General features: G+C 45.4%; 1 protein-coding gene across 4 annotated transcripts; it reads left to right on the forward strand.

Annotated features, from left to right (window-relative positions):
* The first annotated feature begins 277 nt into the window (after window positions 1-277).
* LOC106576238 (E3 ubiquitin-protein ligase Hakai) lies at window positions 278-6,008 on the forward strand. 4 transcript variants are annotated; one of them, XM_014153299.3, is made up of 6 exons: window positions 280-857; window positions 2,710-2,877; window positions 3,017-3,123; window positions 3,221-3,304; window positions 3,417-3,490; window positions 4,687-6,008. In XM_014153299.3, exons 1-6 carry the CDS (start codon window positions 839-841, stop codon window positions 5,702-5,704), a joined length of 1,470 nt encoding a protein of 489 aa, XP_014008774.1. In that variant the 5' UTR covers window positions 280-838; the 3' UTR covers window positions 5,705-6,008. The 4 variants fall into 4 exon arrangements, with proteins under 4 accessions (XP_014008777.1, XP_014008774.1, XP_014008775.1 ...); XM_014153300.1 differs by lacking the exon at window positions 280-857 and adding an exon at window positions 1,989-2,094; XM_014153301.2 differs by lacking the exon at window positions 280-857 and adding an exon at window positions 2,101-2,115.
* The last annotated feature ends 17,000 nt before the right edge of the window (window positions 6,009-23,008 follow it).

The following is a 23,008-nucleotide window of genomic DNA, read 5'->3' on the forward strand; positions in this document are numbered from 1 at the left end:
AAATCCTCCCTTAGTTGTTAATTTTCTCAAACTCTAAAGGCATAACTCAGATTTGAGCCAATGTCTTTAGGAGCTGAAGATGCTATGACTACAACCTCGACAAAGTCAAAAACGACTTAATATTGAATGAGTGCCTCTGATTTGGCAACATGCACAGTTTGACGCGTGACGACCGTTGTTTCTGCACATGAGTTTGGCCTCATTCCAAACACTTAAAAGACACACCCTCTCCCCTCAGCCCTCAAATTAAGCGGACACTTCTGCTGACGTTTCATGACGTCGGTCGAGTTTACGCTTGCAGGGCAAGGGGCGATTAAAATGAATTGATTTTTTAAATTTAAATGATTATTTTGTATTTTATTTCTCAGAAGAGTTCCTTATTACACTACGGGTGGTTTTTAGTCTCTCTTACTACAGAGAACCCGTGGTTTGGTCTTTAACATCATTTTCTGATTAGTTGAATTTCAAAAGCCGGATAACATCTAGCTCAGAGTTTATGGAATAAGCTATTTTCACTTTAAATTGACTTAAATGGTGCAGATCTCGGTTGCTTGTCGTTTACGTTCACTGCTCATACGTTTTTGACTCATCCTACAGTTTATACTGTTATATAATCTTTGTCGTTTTGTCTTTGTCTATAGTTTCTCTTAATGCTAGGGGGTTACGAAACAATGTGAAGCGCAAGGCCTTATTTTAATTTTCTAAACAATTTTGAACAGATTTTTGCTTTTTTTTCAAGTCTCACTCAATTTCGGCTGATGCCAACTTCTGGAGGTCACAGTGGGGCAACGATATTTGGCTTTCCCATGGATCTGAACGCTCCGCTGGTGTCACTACAATGAAAAATACCTTTGGAGGTAATATTCTACACTCGGAATGTGATGGTTTGCAATTATAATAGTGATAAAGATGCAGTGAAACTGTCTGCTTTTCATCAGCAGGTTTTCTTGTCATGGTCCTTAATTTATAAGCATAATTTTTCTCCACACAGATATTATGTATGGAATAATCGGGACATATTGTATAAAAATACTTCATTGTTTTTCGAATATTGGTTCCGAAATAATATCCTATTGGTGAGCCAAATGGTAAATGCAGAGGGTATTTTTTCTTAGTTAGAAGGAATTCTTATCACTTTACAAGGTCCCTGTAACACCTAAAGATTTTGCAATTGTTTTAGATGCCATTCCCCCAGGTGTTTCTTTATTATTCAGGAACGTGCCAAGACCTGACCCTCAGAGCCTACCTTCCATTGACCCTTTTGACTCATCAGTGTGAAAGATTCTTTTCTCTTTTGGTCCATTCAACAACAGAGCAATACGAACCTTGTTTCAGCAGGATGTTGTATCTATACCTTATGTTATGCCTTATCGGAACGGATTTATTGATAATATCTGTTGGAAAAAAGTTTGGATGTTGCCACACACATTCCTACTTGTTAACAAAATTAAGGAAGTTTCCTTTAAAATTATTCATAAATATTATCCTGCCAACCACTATATGAAGAAGCTTAAGGAAAACATCAACTGAAATTGTACCTTTTGTAATGACCACCCAGAAATGGTGTTACATCTTTTTTGGCATTGTATTCATGTAAGGAATCTGTGGCAAGACATCAGTAGATTTATAATTTAACACATTTATGAAGATTTTACACTATTGTGGAGAGATGTACTGCTTGAATTCTTTACCTATGATAGAAATAAGCTGAAACAATTTTATGTAATTAATTTCATTATTCTTTTGGCCAAATTTCATAGTCACAAATGTAAATTTACAAACAAAACACCACATTTTCTTCCCTTACAAAAATAAATTGAACTGTATTTTAAGACAATTAAATACTCTACTAACAAAAAAGCTGTTAGAATTATAAGTGTATGTATGTCCCTTAAGGTCCTTGTGTAATGTGGTATTGTACCCCTTAGCCCAATTGTCCTTTGTATATTATTTATATATACTTGTGTTTCCACATGTACTTCCTGTATTGATTTGTTGTTAATAATGGTGACATCCCCTCAGTGGTTGAACTCAACTCCTCCCCTTTTATTATACTTTCCCATACTGCATTGCGGTGAATTATGGACCAAAGTGGTAAGCGACAAATGACTCCAGGTTCAGCTGTATTTTAGTTGTATTTGTGTATCAGTAGATTTAACTTGATACACAGCGAAATATATTTAATTTTCAAACGTATTCATATTCAATTATACTTTACAAGTATTATCAGTGGAGTGTTTAAAGTACAAAAATTGCGGCCTTGTAGCAACCTCTCGTTGCCAGCCCACTCCTCGCTAAAGAGCTAATATATTGCTAACGTTAGCTTCCACAGATCTGTGTTGCTACAGTAGTAGCTAGCTAGCTATACTTTTTAGAATAAAGTGGCGGTTGGAGTTGTTCTGCCAGTGCTAAGCTAATAACTTAAATTGTCAGGACAGGACAGAATAAATAATGCGATGTTTGTAGCTTAGACTAAGTGCTAGTTAAGGTCTGCATTCTCCCATCAACTTATGTTACTCCAGAAAATGTTGGCGTTGGCTAAAATGAAACACTAGCGCTTTGCTAAACTATTTATCGTGGTTTTGATCACCTGTGGATTGTCAACTAGTAGTGTCAATGCTAGTAGGAAGTATCGTGTAAATGTTCGCTTGGTAGCAGATGACTGACTCTGGTCACTGACATTTTGAATGATCCATCGTTCCCCCACAGACAATGACCTGCAAGGCACGGACGGCTCGGGGAGTCTTGGGGGCCCTGATGTCCGCAGACGCATCCCCATCAAACTCATCTCCAAACCAACCATCAGGAGCAAACCTGCTCCCCGGACACAAAGACCCATGGGCCGGCAGCCCTCCAAACCCCAGGCTGGGGATGAAGGTTAGCCAGCCACAAGTGCTTTCTCATCTCGTTGTTTTAATTCCCAAGGGCTAGGATTGGGATAGGGAAACCTGTTGCTAGGTCATAGAAGCAAGCTTTCATATGGGACTACTGTAAGGCAACATATCTGTGTTTCTAGAGAGTTTTAGCTTCAAGCAAGAGGAGAGGTTCGACTGTGGTACCAAGGCTGGGGATGTGTTTGCAAGTCAACGGAGGTTCCCCCAGCAAATGTTTTGGGACTTTAAGGTAGTGTTTAAATTTCTATTGTTGGGGGGGGGGGTGCCGGAATGCCTTCCACCTACATCATTACTGTGTCATAGACCTCTTGGTCTTTTCCCCACAGTTGAATTTGATAGGTGAAAAGGATGACATTCCAGCACACTTTTGTGATAAGTGTGGTCTGCCCATAAGGATCTATGGACGCATGGTATGTCTCTTTGATCAAGTTTTACATAGTGTGTTATGTCTAAAAAAAATTTAATAGTAAGAGGCTATGAGTGCAGCAGCTTATAATGTTATTATCTGTATTAACTCACCAGATTCCATGCAAACATGTGTTCTGTTATGAGTGTGCGTTGCTCCACGAGAAGAAGGGAGACAAGATGTGCCCAGGGTAAGCTCTTGACATTATTTTTTAAATTTATAACCTACCCACTAGTCCAGTGGTTCTCAACTGGTTTTGCCTCTGGACCCAAATTAAACCAGGTTGTCTCAGTCACAACCCAATATTCGCATTGTGAAACAAAAAATATCCCTATTGCAATCTGTACAAATATTTTGAATGCTATATTGATAGTAAAGGTAGCAATTATATGACAAGAGAAAAAATTCCCACATTTTTCATTGTCAATAATTACATTTTCCCCATATTCTTGATGAAGAATGTTAATAAGCTCACTTGTTTGAGACCACAAAATCAACCAAATCTGCTAAATAGCTCTGCTAACAGCTATATAAAAAATACTTTGATTGAACAAATGTTGAGTAAAGAGATTAAATTATATATATTTTTAAAGTATCTTCATTCTAATTTCTACACACGTTCTAACTGGATGTACTTGTTTTAAGTTCAGACTGGAGTATTTAAAAAAAAATGTAAAGCATTTTTTTTACTCAGACAGCTGTCTAGTGACGTTATGTTTGATACCGGAGCCCCTGGGCATGCATCAAAATCGCTAAGTAGTTTGCTTCGAAACAGTGTGCCGAGGCTTGTATCACTTTATCAGAAGCACGTGATCAATGACGTCCGGCGCTTCGTTTTGTGGAACAACCACCTGATTGGTTTCGGTAGAAGACAAAGTGTGAAGGCATGTGTGATGTCATCTATACCAATTTGGCTGTTCTAAATTATTTTGACCATTAGGCGCCACTAGTGTACCAAAGCTTCGTAATTAACCTATTTTCTACACAATTGGCTGGAAATGTTTCCTCATTACTACTCGCGACCCATTGAAAACGTCCCACCAGTTGAGAATCGCTGCACTAGTGTATTCAACTGTCCATATACAGGGCACCCGAGTGGCGCAGCGGTCTAAGGCACTGCATCTCAGTGCTAGAGGCGTCACCTACAGACCCTGGTTTGATTCCAGGCTTTATCACAACCGGCCGTGATTGGGATTGGCACAATTGGCCCAGCGTCGTCTGAGTTAGGGTTTGGCTGGGGTAGGCCGTCATTGTAAAAAAAAAAAAAAATAAATAAATGTTCATAACTGACTTGCCTAGTTAAATAAAGGTAAAATATATAAAATATACTATCTGTATGTGTGGTTGCTGACTGCACTTATTAACTAAACCTTTTGTGTTGTTTAGTATGCAGCTCTTCAGCTGCACAGACCCGGTCCAGCGCATCGAACAGTGTCTGCGGGGCTCCCTCTACATGTGCAGCATTGTGAAGGGCTGCAAGCGCACCTACCTTTCCCAGCGTGACCTGCAAGCTCACATCAACCACCGCCACATGAGGGCAGCCAAGGCTTTGGCAAGCCGCCAGGACGCCCTGCACCTTCCCCCATCCACAGAGGTGCCTGACCGCTTCCGTGTGCCCCCGCCTCACCTGCCCAAGACCCAAGGGCACCTCCCGCCCCCTCTCCAACACGGGGGTCATGACCCCTACAGTCAGCCACCACCGGCTTCCCATGATGCACCTCCTCTTTCCCAGGAGACCTTCCGCATTGCCACCGTAACTACACGCGCACGCAGCAACCTCATCACTGTGCCAATCCAGGATGACTCCGGTTCTTCCTCCACCTCTTCCTCCCGTGACCCTCTCCCTCCTGGCCCGGGCCCTGCTCCACCCCCACACCACCACCCTGGGGACTACCCTGGTCAGCCTGTAGTGTCCCACCCCCACCACATGATGGCGCCACCGCAACAGCGCTATGGCCCTCCACCTCCTCCCCCTCCACCCATCAACCACCCCATGCAGCACCCGCCCCAGGGCTCTGGGACACCCCACATGGTGTACAACCAGGCCGGCCCTCCCCCGCCTATGTCCAACGCACCCCCTCCCATTACCCCCCCGCCAGGACACATCATGGGTCAGATGCCCCCCTACATGAACCACCCTCCTCCAGGCCCCCCACCTCAACACGGTGGTCCTCCAGTCAACGCCCCCCCTCCCCACCACTACAACCCTAACTCCATGCAGCAGTTCCCTGAGGACCAGGGCACACTCAGTCCCCCTTTTAACCAGCAAGGGGGTCTGAGCCCTGGGATGTGGCCTGCCCCTAGAGGGCCTCCTCCTCCAAGGATGCAGGGCCCCCCACCTCAGGGCCAGATGCCTGGACCACATCACCCCGATCAGTCCCGCTACCGCCCTTATTATCAGTAAACTCTCAACTCCCCACAAACTCAGGGGCATTGTTTGACTTGTCCCTATTCCTCTCCACTGGTTTGAATAATGTGAACATGAGTCTCTGGGTTCTGTATGACTGTCATTTCTATGGAAACACTTTAGAGACTAGTCTATGGTGAATGTATGTATGTAGCTGTTCACTTTTATTGATATGAACCTTTTGGACTGTCAAATGAGCAACGATACATTTGAATCGCTCCTGTATTTGTCTCCAATGGACATTGTTGTATCTTGAAATTTTTTGGTTTGATGACGTCTCAATAAATATTTTCTAACAAAGCGTTAAATCTCATTATTTTTCAATATTACTAGTTGTGGAAACTGTTTCATCCTTATCATTAGGGGGCAGTGTATGATCTAACATTTGACATTGTTTGTGGAGGGAGCCCTGTGTTTTGGTTAATCACATGACCTGGATTTTAACCTTTTTATTTAAAGTTTTTTCATCAAACTGTTCCCCTTTTTATGTCAGATGGTACAGCACCATCCTTCAGACAATTGCTTAATTGTTTTTTTCTAATTCTCATTTCTGGAAAGAGCTTAAAATAAAAGTAGAAATCCAGGTCATGTGACGTGATTGACCAAAACATGGCCCTAGTTATGTGCGATAAAGGAGAAGATAGCTGCTGGGAGAAAATACATACATTTTGAGAGGGGTGGCACTGTATTTGTGTCAAGGACAAAACCCTAAGATGACTTTATTAAAAAGTATTTTACTAACATTTATGACTTATCAACTGTGTTATCCTGCATGGATGTTGCAGTGTGCTATTTGATGTCACCCTCCCTAGCAAATGCGTCAGGGGAGTATTCTGCCACTACAATGATATCTCACTACTAGTAGTGTTTTGCTGTGGACTATTTGCTTTGTTGATACCAACGATTGTTGAGGCTATTTGAAAATAAGCAACTTTATTGTATGTTCATAAAAAATGGCTTTGCTACACAGAAGTATACACTGAGTGTACAAAACATTAGGAACATCTTCCTAATATTGAGTTCCACCCCCCTTTGCCTTCAGAACAGCCTCAATTTGTCGGGGCATGGGACTCTACAAGGTGTCAAGTGTTCCACAGGAATGCTCGCCCATGTTGACTCCAATACTTCCCACTAATTGGTCTTCACATTATTAATAAACACATTTATTTGATTTATCAAGAGTAGTAAAACTACATGTGTGTCTGGTATTTACACTGAACAAAAATATAAACGCAACATGTAATGTGTTGGTCGCGTGTTTAATGAGTTGAAATACAATTTCTCAAAAATGTTGTGCACAAAGTTGTTTACATCCCTGTTGGTGAGCATTTCTCCTTTACGAAGATAATCCATCCACTTGACAGGTGTGGCATATCAAGAAGCTGATGAAACAGCTCGATCATTACACAGGTGTACCTTGTGCTGGGGACAGTAAAAGGCTACTCTAAAATGTGCAGTTTTGTCACACAACACAATGCCACAGATGTGTCAAGTTTTGAGGGTGCGTGCAATTTATTATTTGAATTTTTTTTATTTCACCTTTATTTAACCAGGTAGGCCAGTTGAGAACAAGTTCTCATTTACAACTGCGACCTGGCCAAGATAAAGCAAAGCAGTGCAACAGAAACAACAACATGGAGTTACACATAAACAAACGTACAGTTTCAACACAAAATAAAATAAAAATAGAAAGATCTATGTACAGTGTGTGCAAATGTAGAAGAGTAGGGAGATACCAGTGCAATATACCGGCTGGAGTGCGTGCTACGGGTGGGTGTTGCTATGGTGACCAGTGAGCTGAGATAAGGCAGGGCTTTACCTAGCAAAGACTTATAGATGATCTGGAGCCAGTGGGTTTGGCGACGGATATGTGAGGGCCAGCCAACGAGAGCATACAGGTCGCAGTGGTGGGTAGTATATGGGGCTTTGGTGATAAAACGGATGGCACTGTGATAGACTACATCCAGTTTGTTGAGTAGAGTGTTGGGGCTATTTTGTAAATGACATCGCTGAAGTCAAGGATCGGTAGGATAGTCAGTTTTACGAGGGTATGTTTGGCGGCATGAGTGAAGGAGGCTTTGTTGCGAAATAGGAAGCCGATTCTATATTTAATTTTGGATTGGAGATGCTTAATGTGAGTCTGGAAGGAGAGTTTATAGTCTTACCAGACACCTAGGTATTTGTAGTTGTCCACATATTCTAGGTCAAAACCGTCCAGAGTAGTGATGCTAGTCGGGCGGGAGGGTGCGGGCAGCAATCGGTTGAAGAGCATGCACTTAGTTTTACTAACATTTAAAAGCAGTTGGAGGCCACGGAAGCAGTGTTTTATAGTGTTGAAGCTCATCTGGAGGTTTGTTAGCACAGTGTCCAAAGATGGGCCAGATGTATACAGAATGGTGTCGTTTGCGTAGAGGTGAATCAGAGAATCACCAGCAGCAAGAGCGACATCATTGATACAGTGGATATAAAAAGTCTACACACCCCTGTTAAAATGCCAGGTTTTTGTGATGTAAAAGAATGAGACAAAGATAAATCATGTCAGAACTTGTTCTACTGTTAATGTGACCTATAATGTGAACAATTCAATTGAAAAACAAACTGAAATCTTCAAGGGGGAAAAATGAAAAATAAAAACCTTACAATAACCTAGTTGCATAAGTGTGCACACCCTCTTATAACTGGGGATATGGCTGTGTTCAGAATTAACCAATCACATTCAAACTCATGTTAAATAGAAGTCATTACACACCTGCCATCATTTAAAGTGACTCTGATTAATCACAAATAAAGTTCAGCTGTTCTAGTAGGATTTTCCTGACATTTTCTTAGTTGCATCTCAGAGCAAAAGCCATGGTCCGCAGAGAGCTTCCAAAGCATCAGAGGGATCTCATTGTTGAAAGATATCAGTCAGGAGAAGGGTACAAAATAATTTCCAAAGCATTACATATACCATGGAACAGAGTGAAGACAGTCATCATCAAGTGGAGAAAATATGGCACCACAGAGACATTACCAAGAACTGGACGTCCCTCCAAAATTTATGAAAAGACGAGAAGAAAACTGGTCAGGGAGGCTTCCAAGAGGCCTACAGCAACATTAAAGGGACTGCAGGAATTTCTGGCAAGTACTGGCTGTGTGCTACATGTGACAACAATCTCCCGTATTCTTCATATGAATGAGCTATGGGGTAGGGTGGCAAGACGGCCTTTTCTTACAATGAAAAACATCCAAGCCTGGCTGAAGTTTGCAAAAACAAACATCAAGTCCCCCAACAGCACGTGGGAAAATGTGTTATGGTCTGATGAAACCAAGGTTGAACTTTTTGGCCATAATTCCAAAAGGTATGTTTGGCGCAAAAACAACACTGCACGTCACCCAAAGAACACCATACCCACAGTGAAGCATGGTGGTGGCAGCATCATGCTTTGGGGCTGTTTTTCTTCAGCTGGAACCGGGGCCTTAGTCAGGGTGGAGGGAATTATGAACAGTTCCAAATACCAGGCAATTTTGGCACAAAACCTTCAGGCGTCCGTTAGAAAGCTGAAGATGAAGAGGAAGTTCACCTTTCAGCACGACAACGACCCAAAGCACACATCCAAATCCACGAAAGCATGGCTTCACCAGAAGAAGATTAACGTTTTGGAATGGCCAAGCCAGAGCGCAGACCTGAATCCAATTGAACATCTCTGGGGTGATCTGAAGAGGGCTGTGCACAGGAGATGTCCTCGCAATCTGACAGATTTGGAGCGCTTTTGCAAAGAAGAGTGGGCAAATATTGTCACATCAAGATGTGCCATGCTAATAGACTCCTACCCAAAAAGACTGAGTGCTGTAATAAAATCAAAAGGTGCTTCAACAAAGTATTAGTTTAAGGGTGTGCACACTTATGCAACCAGGTTATTGTGAGTTTTTTATTTTTCCCCCTCAAAGATTTCAGTTTGTTTTTCAATTGAATTATTCACGTTATAGGTCACATTAAAGGTGGAAAAAGTTCTGACATGATTTATCTTTGTCTCATTATTTTACATCACAAAAACCTGGCATTTTAACAGGGGTGTGTAGACTTTTTAAATCCACTGTATATACAGAGAAAAGAGTCGGCCCAAGAATTTAACTCTTTGGTCAAGTTGCTGCAGGGGGTGCTGAGATGTTGGCATGCTGACTGCAGGAATGTCCACCAGAGCTGTTGCCAGAGAATTTAATGTTAATTTCTCTACCATAAGCCGCCGTCAACATCCTTTTCTAGAATTTGGCAGTACATCCAACCGGCTTCACAACCGCAAACCACAGAGGAGTAATTCTGTCCATGATAAAGCCCTTTAGTAGGGAAAAACTCATTCTGATTGGATGGGCCTGGCTCCCCAGTGGGTTGGCCTGGCTCCCAAGTGGGTGGACCTATGGCCTCCCAGGGCCAGGCCTGCCTAGTCATGTGAAATCCATAGATTAGGGCCTAATTAATAAATTTAACTCAGCAAAATATTTGAAATTGTTGCGTTTTTATTTTTATTCAGTATGGAAGAAAGCATACAAAAGGCATGTATACAGGTATTAGCAGTGCAATATCAGCACATCATCATATCAATCATCATGTCAAGCATGTCGTGCATATTTAGCAAAATACAAAATAAGCGAGCCCACATAAACGGACCGTATTATATAAAAACAATCACTCACAAACAAACATGGGGGAACAGAGGGTTAAATAATGAACAAGTCATTGGGGAATTGAAACCAGGTGTGTAAGACAAAGACAAAACAAATGGAAAATGAAAAGTGGATCGGCGATGGCTAGAAGGCTGGTGACGCCGAACGCCGCCCGAACAAGGAGAGGGACCGACTTCGGTGGAAGTCATGACAGTACCCCCCCCCTTGACGCACGGCTCCAGTAGCGCGCCGACACCGACCTCGGGGACGACCCGGAGGACGAGGCGCAGGGTGATCCGGATGGAGACGGTGGAAGTCCCGCAACAACGAAGGGTCCAAGATGTCCTCCATCGGCACCCAGCATCTCTCCTCCAGACCGTACCCCTCCCACTCCACGAGGTACTGAAGGCCCCTCGTCCGACGCCTCGAGTCCAGGATGGCTCGAACAGCATACACCGGGGCCCCCTCAATGTCCAGAGGGGGTGGAGAAACCTCTCGCACCTCAGACTTCTGGAGTGGACCAGCCACCACCGGCCTGAGGAGAGACACATGGAACGAGGGATTAATACGGTAATCTGGGGAAGCTGTAACCTGTAGCATACCTCGTTCAGTCTCCTCAGGACTTTGAATGGCCCCACAAACCGCGGACCCAGCTTCCGGCAGGGCAGGCGGAGGGGCAGGTTTCGGGTCGAGAGCCAGACCCGGTCCCCCGGTGCGAACACCGGGGCCTCACTGCGGTGGCGGTCGGCGCTCGCCTTCTGCCGCCTCATGGCCCGTTGCAGGTGCACATGGGCGGCGTCCCAGGTCTCCTCCGAGTGCTTAAACCATTCGTCCACCGCAGGAGCTTCGATCTGGCTCTGATGCCACGGTGCCAGAACCGGCTGATACCTCAGTACGCACTGGAAAGGAGAGAGGTTAGTGGAGGAGTGGCGGAGTGAGAAACCTACCCACATCCTGGTTTACTCCCTCCACCTGCCCGTTACTCTCGGGGTGAAAACCTGAGGTGAGGCTGACCGTGAACCCCAGACGTTCCATGAACGCTCTCCAGACCCTGGACGTGAACTGGGGACCCAGATCAGAGACTATATCCTCAGGCAACCCGTAGTGCCGGAAGACGTGAGTGAACAGGGCCTCCGCAGTCTGTAGGGCCGTAGGGAGACCGGGCAAAGGGAGGAGACGGCAGGACTTAGAAAACTGACCCACAATGACCAGGATCATGGTGTTGCCCTGTGAGGGAGGAAGATCTGTCAGGAAGTCCACTGACAGGTGCAACCACGGCCGTTGTGGAACGGGTAGGGGTTGTAACTTCCCTCTGGGCAGGTGCCAGGGAGCCTTGCACTGTGAGCACACCGAGCAGGAGGAAACATAAACCCTCACGTCCTTGGCCAAGGTGGACCACCAGATCTTCCCACTAAGGCAACGCACAGTCCGACCGATGCCAGGTTGACCAGAGGAGGGTGACGTGTGGGCCCAATAGATAAACGGTCACGGACAGCAGACGGAACGTACAGGCACCCAGCTGGACACTGGGGGGAGTGAGTTCTGTGCGTAACGCCCGCTCTATGTCCGCATCCAGCTCCCACACCACCGGTGCCACCAGGCAAGAGGCCGGAAGTATGGGAGTGTGATTCATGGACCACTCCTCTGTGTCATACATCCAGGACAGTGCATCTGCCTTAGCGTTCTGGGAACATGGTCTGTAGGACAGAGTAAAAACAAAATGGGTAAAGAACATGGCCCACCTTGCCTGGCGAGGGTTCAGTTTCCTCGCCGCCTGGATGTACTCCAGATTGCGGTGGTCAGTCCAGATGAGAAAAGGGTGTTTAGCCCCCTCAAGCCAATGTCTCCACGCCTTCAGAGCCTTGACAACAGCCAACAGCTCCCGGTCCCCCACATCATAGGGTGTAGTGGTGTATATCGACGACATTCTGATATACTCCGCTACACGCGCCGAGCATGTGTCCCTGGTGCGCAGGGTGCTTGGTCGACTGTTGGAGCATGATCTGTACGTCAAGGCTGAGAAATGTCTGTTCTTCCAACGGGCTGAGCTTCTTCGAAAAGAAAGCACAGGGGCAGAACTTTGGTGGCGCGCCTGAGTGCTGAGAGAGCACAGCTCCTATCCCAACCTCGGATGCGTCCACCTCCACTATGAATGCCAAAGAGGGATCCGGATGAGCCAGCACGGGAGCCGAGGTAAACAGAGCCTTCAGGTGACCAAAAGCCCTGTCCGCCTCAGCCGACCACTGCAGCCACACCAGTTCCCCCTTCAGCAGTGAGGTAATGGGAGCTGCTACCTGACCAAAACCCCGGATAAACCTCCGGTAGTAGTTGGGAAACCCTAGAAACCGCTACACTTCCTTTACCGTGGTGGGAGTCGGCCAATTATGCACGGCTGAAACGCGGTCACTTTCCATCTCCACCCCTGAAGTGGAAATGCGGTACCCTAGGAAGGAGACGGACTGTTGGAAGAACAGACATTTCTCAGCCTTGACGTACAGATCATGCTCCAACAGTCGACCAAGCACCCTGCGCACCAGGGACACATGCTCGGCGTGTGTAGCGGAGTATATCAGAATGTCGTCGATATACACCACTACACCCTGCCTGTGCAGGTCCCGAAAATCTCGTCAACAAAGGCCTGGAAGACTGATGGAGCATTCATCATCCCGTACGGCATGACGAGGTACTCATAGTGCCCTGAGGTGGTACTAAATGCCGTCTTCCACTCGTCCCCCTCCCGGATACGCACGAGGTTGTAAGCGCTCCTGAGATCCAATTTTGTGAAGAAGCGCGCCCCGTGCATTGACTCGATCGCACTGGCGATGAGAGGCAGCGGGTAGCTGTCCCTCACAGTGATCTGATTGATACCTCGATAGTCAATACACGGGAGCAGACCCCCATCCTTCTTCTTCACAAAAAAGAAACTCGAGGAGGCAGGTGAAGTGGAGGGCCGAATGTATCCCTGCCCCAGGGATTCGGAGACATATGTTTCCATAGCCACCGTCTCCTCCTGTGACAGAGGATACACGTGACTCCGGGGAAGTGCTGCGTCTACCAGGAGATTTATCACACAATCACCCCGTCGATGAGGTGGTAATTTAGTCGCCCTCTTCTTACAGAAGGCGAGAGCCAAATCGGCATATTCTGAGGGGATGCGCACGGTGGAGACCTGGTCTGGACTTTCCACCGTAGTCGCACAGATTGAAACCCCCACACACCTCCCTGAGCACTCTCGTGACCACCTCTTGAGAGCCCTCTGTTGCCATGAAATAGTGGGGTCATGATAGGCCAACCAGGGTAGGCCCAGCACCACGGGAAACGCAGGAGAATCAATAATGAAGAGACTGATTCTCTCCTTATGACCCTCCTGCGTAACCATGTCTAGTGGAGCGGTGGCCTCCCTAATCAGCCCTGACCCTAATGGTCGACTATCTAGGGCGCGCACAGGGAAGGGCATATCCACAGGAACAAGGGGGATCCCTAAACTATGGGCAAATGAACGGTCAATAAAATTCCCAGCTGCGCCTGAATCTACGAGCGCCTTATGCTGGGAATGCGGGGAAAACTCAGGAAATGAAATAAACACATACATGTCAGCAATAGGGGGCTCTGGGTGAGCTTGGTGCCGACTCAACTGGGGTGACACGATAATGCCCTGCCTGCTGCCTCGACTCCCTGAGGAACCTCCCCAGCACCGACCAGCAGTGTGCTCTCTGCGGCCACAGATGGTGCAGGGAATGGCCCCTCCTCCGGTCGCCCTGAGTGCAGCACCTCCCAGCACCATGGGCGTTGGAGCGGAGGTGCTGGGGGATGGAACTGACAGGCCCCGATCCGGACATCTGCGGGCAGTCAGCAGGTTGTCCAGCCGGATGGACAGGTCCACCAGCTGGTCCAATGTGAGGGTGGTGTCTCGGCAGGCCAACTCCCGATGGACGTTCTCGTGCAGACTGCACCGGTAGTGATCGATCAGGGTCCTGTCGTTCCATCCCGCACTGGCGGCCAGGGTCCGGAAGTCCAATGCAAAATCCTGCACGCTCCTCGTCCCCTGCCTTAGGTGGAACAGTCGTTCACCTGCCGCTCGACCCTCAGGTGGGTGGTCGAAAACTGCCCGAAAGCGGCGGGTGAACTCTGCGTAATGGTGCAACGCAGCGTCTCCCTCACTCCATGCGGCATTGGCCCACTCCAGGGCTTTGTCGGAGAGGCAGGAGATAAGGGCGGACACGCTCTCACGTCCCGAAGGAGCCGGGTGGACGGGCGCCAGGAAGAGCTCAAGCTGGAGTAGGAACCCCTGGCATCCGGCCGCCGTCCCATCATACTCCCTCGGGAGCGCGAGCCGAATCCTGCTGGAACCGGGTGAAGGAAGGATGGACAGTGGGACCTGCTGTAGTGGGGCTGGTGGAGGCACTGGACAACCCCCTCCTCTCTCCCAACGATCCATCTTCTGCAGCACGCGATCCATGGCGGTGCCCAGATGTTGCAATATGGTCGCGTGCTGCTGGACGTGCTCCGCTATCTCCACAGGGAGGGCGTCTGCTCCTACTGACTCCATACTTTGGGTGAGTGATTCTGCAATGTGGTCTGTGTGTAGCTGGTGTAGAGGAGTCAGGCGCAGGACAGCAGATATGAGTAAATAAACGTATTTTACTCATAAATGTCAAAGACAATACAAAATAAGCGAGCCCACATAAACGAACCGTATTACATAAAAACAATCACTCACAAACATACATGGGGGAGCAGAGGGTTAAATAATGAACAAGTAATTGGGGAATTGAAACCAGGTGTGTAAGACAAAGACAAAACAAATGGAAAATGAAAAGTGGATCGGCGATGGCTAGAAGGCTGGTGACGTCGACAGTCGAATGCTGCCCGAACAAGGAGAGGGACCGACTTCGGCGGAAGTCGTGACACTATATGCCTCTACTTACATTCAATTGCTTCGGAGGCAACAAACTATGAGCTCTGACCTTTCCAAACCCTTCAGTCTGTTACCTGAATGACAAAGAGTGGAGTCTGAACATAGTGTTACTGAAAGACCTTTGTGTACACACAGTTCCCTAATGTGTCATTAACGCTACATATTGTGAAGTAATACGTTATGCTTGAGGTTCCTGCCTTAACTCATGCATGTCCTGTGAATGATCTGGCTGTTTCTCCAGTAGCATGGTGTAATGAAGTGCGGAAGACATCTTCATCTCATCATCAAAGTACATGCAGCTGATCAAAAAAACATTACTTTTGATAACATTTTTTTAAAACTAGAATATTTTAAAACGATATTATAAATAGGACTGATGGAGTTATTTCACACTTGCAGCTAATAAAAATGGAAATGTCTGCTCTACCCAAAATTACAACCAACTAATTGCATCATTACCGCACAAATGGAAAAGGCAAGTGAAAATGGGAAAAGATAAGGAACTTGTATGTCGACACTGCATTAAAAGACCATAATTGGTTAAATAAAATTGTGATAAATAAAAATAGACAACAGTTTCATTTCAGTTTCATTTCACCCAAAAATTGACAGCTGTGCCATATCGATTTCAAAATTGTTGGGAAAAGATTTTCGACGTATCGATTCCATGCACATGAACTGATACAGAAAACGATGTGGGATTAAAAATGTCGATTTTTTTTTATTTAAAATTATTATGCAAAGTTCTTGCAACCAATAGAATGTTATATAAACTCATCAAAAAAAGAAACGTCCCTTTTTCAGGACCCTGTCTTTCAAAGATAATTAGTAAAAATCATAATAACTTTAAACACTGTTTCCCATGCTTGTTCAATGAACCATAAACAATTAATGAACATGCACCTGTGGAATGGTCATTAAAACAGCTTACAGACGGTAGGTAATTAAAGGTCACAGTTATGAAAACTTAGGACACTAAAGAGGCCTTTCTACTGACTCTGAAAAACACCAAAAGAAAGATGCCCAGGGTCCCTGCTCATCTGTGTGAATGTGCTTTGGGCATGCTGCAAGGAGGCATGAGGACTGTAGATGTGACAAAAGCAATAAATTGCAATGTCCGTACTGTGAGACGCCTAAGACAGCGCTACAGGGAGACATGACCGACAGCTGATCGTCCTCGCAGTGGACCACATGTAACAACACCTGCACAGGATTGGTACAGCCGAACATCCCACCTGCGGGACAGGTACAGGATTGCAACAACTGCCCGAGTTACACCAGGAATGCACAATCCCTCCATCAGTGCTCAGACTTTCCGCAGTAGGCTGAGAGAGGCTGGACTGAGAGCTTGTATGCCTGTTGTAAGGCAGATCCTCACCAGACATCACCGGCAACAATGTCGCCTATGGGCACAAACCCACCGTCGCTTGACCAGACAGGACTGGCAAAAAGTGCTCTTCACTGACGAGTCACGGTTTTGTCTCACCAGAGGTGATGGTCGGATTTGCGTTTATCGTCGAAGGAATGAGCGTTAATGGGAAGACATCCTCCTCCCTCATGTGGTACCCTTCCTGCAGGCTGATCCTGACATGACCCTCCAGCATGACAATGCCACCAGCCATACTGCTCGTTCTGTGCGTGATTTCCTGTAAGACAGGAATGTCAGTGTTCTGCCATGGCCAGCGAAGAGCCCGGATCTCAATCCCATTGAGCACGTCTGGGACCGGTTGGATCGGAGGGTGAGGGCTAGGGCCATTCCCCCCAGAAATGTCCGGGAACTTGCAGTTGCCTTAGTGAAAGAGTGGTGTAAAATCTCACAGCAAGAACTGGAAAATCTGGTGCAGTCCATGAGGAGATGCACAACAGTACTTTATGCAGCTGGTGGCCACACCAGATACTGACTGTTACTTTTGATTTTGACCCCCCTTTGTTCAGGGACACATTATTACATTTCTATTAGTCACATGTCTGTGGAACTTGTTCAGTTTATGTCTCATTTGTTGAATCTTGTTATGTTCATACAAATATTTGCACATGTTAAGTTTGCTGAAATAAGCACAGTTGACAGTGAGAGGATGTTTCTTTTTTTGCTGAGTTTATATATGTGGGGATACAACCTTCCCAGCTCTGCAGATTGTGCAAAGCTGTCATCAAGGCAAAGATGGCTACTTTGAAGAATCTAAAATATATTCAGATTTGTATAACACTTTTTTCGTTACTACATGATTCCATATGTGTTATTTCGTAGTTTTGACTCTCAGCACACATCGTTACATTAGATATTTTTCCATTTTGTAAATGATGGCGGATTGATTGATTTTCAGGTTTTTTGTATACGTTTTTTCAAGATGAGTGATGAGAGGAGAATCGTCCAGACGATTGTGTATCTCACAACCCCCATATGCCATGTCTTGAAATATGCAGACAAACTGATTAAAGGTAAATTTACATTGTAATACGTCTGACAGCCAACTTTCTGGCGTCACCCATATTTTTTTGACTTTACAGCGTTCCCTGAAAGCATGGTGTCACAAGTGTAGAGAGGAGTAGTACCGGCCTGAAGAGAGATACATGAAATGAGAGTGAGATACGGTAATTGATGGGGAGCTGTAATCTATATGTCATGTCATTGACTCTCCACAGGACTTTGAATGGCCCCTCAAACCACGGGCTCAGCTTCCGGCAGGGCAGGCGGAGGGGCAGGTCCTTCGTGGAAATCCAGACCCTGTCACCGGGGTGAAAAACTGGGGCCACACTTAGGTGACGATCGGCCTGCGCCTTCTGCCGGAGGACGACGCGCTGGAGACAAGTGTGCACTGTGTTCCATACCTCCTCGGCGCGCCGGAACCAATCGTCCACTGCAGGAGCCTTGATCTGACTCTGGTGCCTGATACCCTAGAACACACTGAAATGGTGTGAGGTTAGTGGAGGAGTGACAGAGGGAGTTTTGTGCATATTCTGCCTAAGGCAGAAACACAGCCCACTCCCCCGGCCGGTTGTGACAGTAACTACGAAGGTACAGTGGCTTGCGAAAGTATTCACCCCTTGGCATTTGTAAAAAAAAATTGCCTTACAACCTGGAATTAAAATAGATTTTTGGGGGGTTTGTTTCATTTGATTTACACAACATGCCTACCAATTTGAAGATGCAAAACATTTTTTATTGTGAAACAAACAAAAAATAAGACAAAAAAATGGAAAACTTGAGCATGCATAACTATTCACCCACCCAAAGTCAATACTTTGTAGAGCCACCTATTTCAGCAATTACAGTTGCAAGTCTCTTGGGGTATGTCTCTATAAGCTTGGCACATCTAGCAAAACTGCTCCAGCTCCTTCAAGTTGGATGGGTTCCGCTGGTGTACAACAATCTTTAAGTCATACCACAGATTCTCAATTGGATTGAGGTCTGGGCTTTGCCTAGGCCATTCCAAGACATTGAAATGTTTCCTCTTAAACCACTCAAGTGTTGCTTTAGCAGTATGCTTAGGGTCATTGTCCTGCTGGAAGGTGAACCTCCGTCCCAGTCTCAAATCTTTGGAAGACTGAAACAGGTTTCCCTCAAGAATTTCCCTGTATGCCTTCCATCATTCCTTCAATTCTGACCAGTTTCCCAGTCCCTGCTGATGAAAAACAGATGGTGTTCTCAGGGTGATGAGAGGTGTTGGGTTTGCGCCAGACATAGCATTTTCCTTGATGGCCAAAAAGCTCACTTTTTGTCTCATCTGACCAGAGTACCTTCTTCCATATGTTTGGGGAGAGTCCCACATGCCTTTTGGTGAACACCAAACATTTTTGCTTATTTTTTCTTTAAGCAATGACTTTTTTCTTGGCTATCTTCCGTAAAGCCCAGCTCTGTGGAGTGTACGGCTTGAAGTGGTCATTTGGACAGATACTCCAGTCTCCGCTGTGGAGCTTTGCAGCTCCTTCAGGGTTATCTTTGGTCTCTTTGTTGCCTCTCTGATTAATGCCCTCCTTGCCTGGTCTGTGAGTTTTGGTGGAAGGCCCTCTCTTGGCAGGTTTGTTGTGGTGCCATATTCTTTCAATTTTTTAATAATGGATTTAATGGTGGTCCGTGGGATGTTCAAAGTTTTGGATATTTTTTTAGAAGCCAACCCTGATCTGTACTTCACAACTTTGTCCCTGAACTGTCTGGAGAGCTCCTTGGTCTTCATGGTGCCACTTGCTTGGTGGTGCCCCTTGCTTAGTGGTGTTACAGACTCTGTGGCCTTTCAGAAAAGCTGTATATATACTGAGATCATGTGGCAGATCATATGACACTTAGATTGCATTGTATTTCAAGGCCTACCTTCTAAATCACTGCCTCTTTGCTTGACATCATGGGAAAATCAAAATAAATCACCCAAGACCTCAGAAAAACAATTGTAGACCTCCACAAGTCTGGTTCATCCTTGGGAGCAATTTCCAAATGCCTGAAGGTACCACGTTCATCTGTATAAACAATAGTACGCAAGTATAAACACCATGGGACCACGCAGCCGTCATACCGCTCAGGAAGGAGACGCGTTCTGTCTCCTAGAGATGAATGTACTTTTGTGCGAAAAGTGCAAATCAATCAGAGAACAACAGCAAAGGACCTTGTGAAGATGCTGGAGGAAACAGATACAAAAGTATCTATATCCACAGTAAAATGAGTCCTATATCGACATAACCTGAAAGGCTGCTCAGCAAGGAAGAAGCCACTGCTCAAAAACCACCATAAAAAAGCCAGACTATGGTTTGCAACTGCACATGGGGACAAAGATCGTACTTTTTGGAGAAATGTCCTCTGGTCTGATGAAACAAAAATAGAACTGTTTGGCCATAATGACCATCGTTATGTTTGGAGGAAAAAGGGGAAGTTTTACGACGATTAAATGTCAGGAATTGTGAAAAACTGAGTTTAAATGTATTTGGCTAAGGTGTATGTAAACTTCCGACTTCAACTGTATATATATATGTATATAAAAGAGGGACAAAACCCAAAGTGCAAAATAATAAAGTGCTCAAGAAATAGTAGTAGAGATTCCTCTCAGGAAAACAAGCAACATTTACAATGACCGACAAAGACAAATGACAGAGGGAGTATATATACAGTGGTAAACTGGGGATTGGAACCAGATGTGTGTAATTATGACGAGACAATTCCGGGGTTGAGGAGTGAAGGGTGTTTACCAGCAGCAGGTTCGGCAGCTGCGGCGATACCGGCCTTCTAGCTGACAACAGAGATTGTCAGTTGGATATGCTCTCTTCAAGGTTTTGTATATCTTACCTATCATATGAACATCCTTTTCTGACTCAAATAAGATACCCTCAAGGTTGCTCTGATGTCCAAAAGATTTCGAGTGGAAATGTTGTGATACGTCACTTTTAAGTTGCATGTATTTGAAAATATCTACATTGGTCAGTCCAAAATTGATTTTTAATTATGGTTTTTAATCATTATTGTATTTTATTGTTATTAATGTAGCCTATTTATTAATCTAAACCAGTTCTTTATATATGCTAAATGTGTTTCATTTCATTCTATTGAGACATTTTTGTTGGCTAAATTAAGTTTGGTCAGTCTTTTTAATTGTGGGCTCTATATTTAGTTTAAGATAGGGCCATTCCCGCAGTCTCCCTTAAGGGTCGATTATTCTGTCACGTTGATATAATGGGATCGGGAGACAGGTGCAGGAATGTGTAATATTTTGTTTTATTTCACCCAAATTACAGCGTGCCATCTAAAGGCACAGGGACGAAGACCAAACAAACACGTAACAAAACACAGGGTTGAAACCCAAACAAAAAAGCGAGGAGTACCTCGAATAAATACACGGGGTGCACAATGATACCACACGGGACGAAACCCGTAATCATCTGCACAAGAAAAGTGTCACGAAAGCCAAAACAACACAGCACAGGTACTCACACGACCAATGGACATTGTAACAATAATTGACAGCCCAATGGTGAACCAAAGGGCACATTTATACAAATACAATCAATGGGAATAGGGACCAGATGTGCATAATGACAGTTCCGGAGGGATCTGTGACAGTACCCCCCCCCCCCCCCACTACGCAACAACACCGGCCCCAAGGACAATCACAGGTACGCAGTGTGGGTCAATCAGGACTTGATGCAGCTGCCGAAGTTGCGTCGTCGTCGGTCGGGCCAGTTGCCGCTGCCAAAGTTGCGGTGGCTTCGGATCGGTCAGTTGCAGCTGCTAAAGTTGCGTCGTCGGACGGACCCGTTGTGGCGAAGTCGGACGGGTCAGTTGCAGCTGCTAAAGTTGCGTCGTCGGACGGACCCGTTGTGGCGAAGTCGGACGGGTCAGTTGCAGCTGCTAAAGTTGCGTCGTCGGACGGACCCGTTGTGGCGAAGTCAGACGAGCCAGTTGCAGCTGCTGAAGTTGCGGCGGCGCTGGACGGACCATTCCCGCTGTCTCCCTTAATGGTTGATTATTCTGTCACGCTGGTATAAGGGATTGGGAGACAGGCTCAGGAATGCATAACAGGGGTTTTTATTGACCCAAATTACAGCGTGCCATCTAAAGGCACGGGGACGAAGACCAAACAAACACGTAACAAAACACAGGGTTGAAACCCAAACAAAAGAGTGAGGAGTACCTCAAAAAAATACACGGGGCGCACAATGATACCAAACGGGACGAAACCCGTAATCATCTGCACATTACAAGTGGCATGAAAGCCAAAACAACACAGCACAGGTACTCACACGACCAACGGACATTGTAACAATAATCGACAGGACAATGGTGAATAAAGGGCACACTTATACAATTACTAATCAATGGGAATAGAGACCAGGTGTGCGTAATGGCACAGTTCCGGAGGGATCCGTGACAATAGGTTATAAGTAGGCCTTTAGTAAAATAAATATCATTAGCCCATTGCTGATATCATTAGTCATTTGTTGGGTATGGTGCTGCAGCACTCCCAGCACCCCTACTTCCCACGGCTATGGACGCTGTACTACAGTACAGTGTGATAGAATATACAAACAGCTTCCACTTTGTTGCAAATTTGGTGTACGTTATTGATAAACACTTTAGGAACACACACTTCAAATCATCCATTTCCTGTAGGTTTGGATGTAAACTACCTATAGTAGCCGCTCTTCTCTTTTAGGTTTATCAGATCCTTATATTCCATTTACTTTAGGAATAGAAAAATAGTAGACTATAATTGATCCAGTTTCACTTCTTCAATTCCATTTCTTCTGAATCACAACTCCTACTGCCAGTTACATGAAATGTCCCCGAACAAACTGTCCTTAAACTCCAAGGTTGTTTAACAGGGGAATATCCATATGACTAATGTGCTCAATAAAAAATGTCCAGCAGTCTTCATCTCCAAATGAATGACATGATAACGCACATAATATGGACTGAATTTATGTCCGAAGACAGTCTGAGATTTACTGTCACTGTCTCCATCACTTCCTCTTATAGGATATGATATACTTAATTATCCCTGAGGGGATATTTGTCTTGGAAAATTAGTCATACACTGAGTGTACAAAACATTAGGAACACTGTTTGCCTTCAGAACAGCCTCAATTCTTCGGGGCATGTTTGACTAGGTATCCTCCTTTCCCTTTCTACAAGGTGTCGAAAGCATTCCACAGGGATGCTCCAATGTTTCCCACAGTTGTGTCAAGTTGACTGGATGTCCTTTGGGTGGTGGACCATTCTTGATACACACGGGAAACTGTTGTGTACATTTTTTTTG

This window comes from Salmo salar, chromosome 17 (genome assembly GCF_965601325.2).
Source record: "Salmo salar chromosome 17, fSalSal1, whole genome shotgun sequence".
Lineage (NCBI taxonomy): Eukaryota > Metazoa > Chordata > Actinopteri > Salmoniformes > Salmonidae > Salmo > Salmo salar.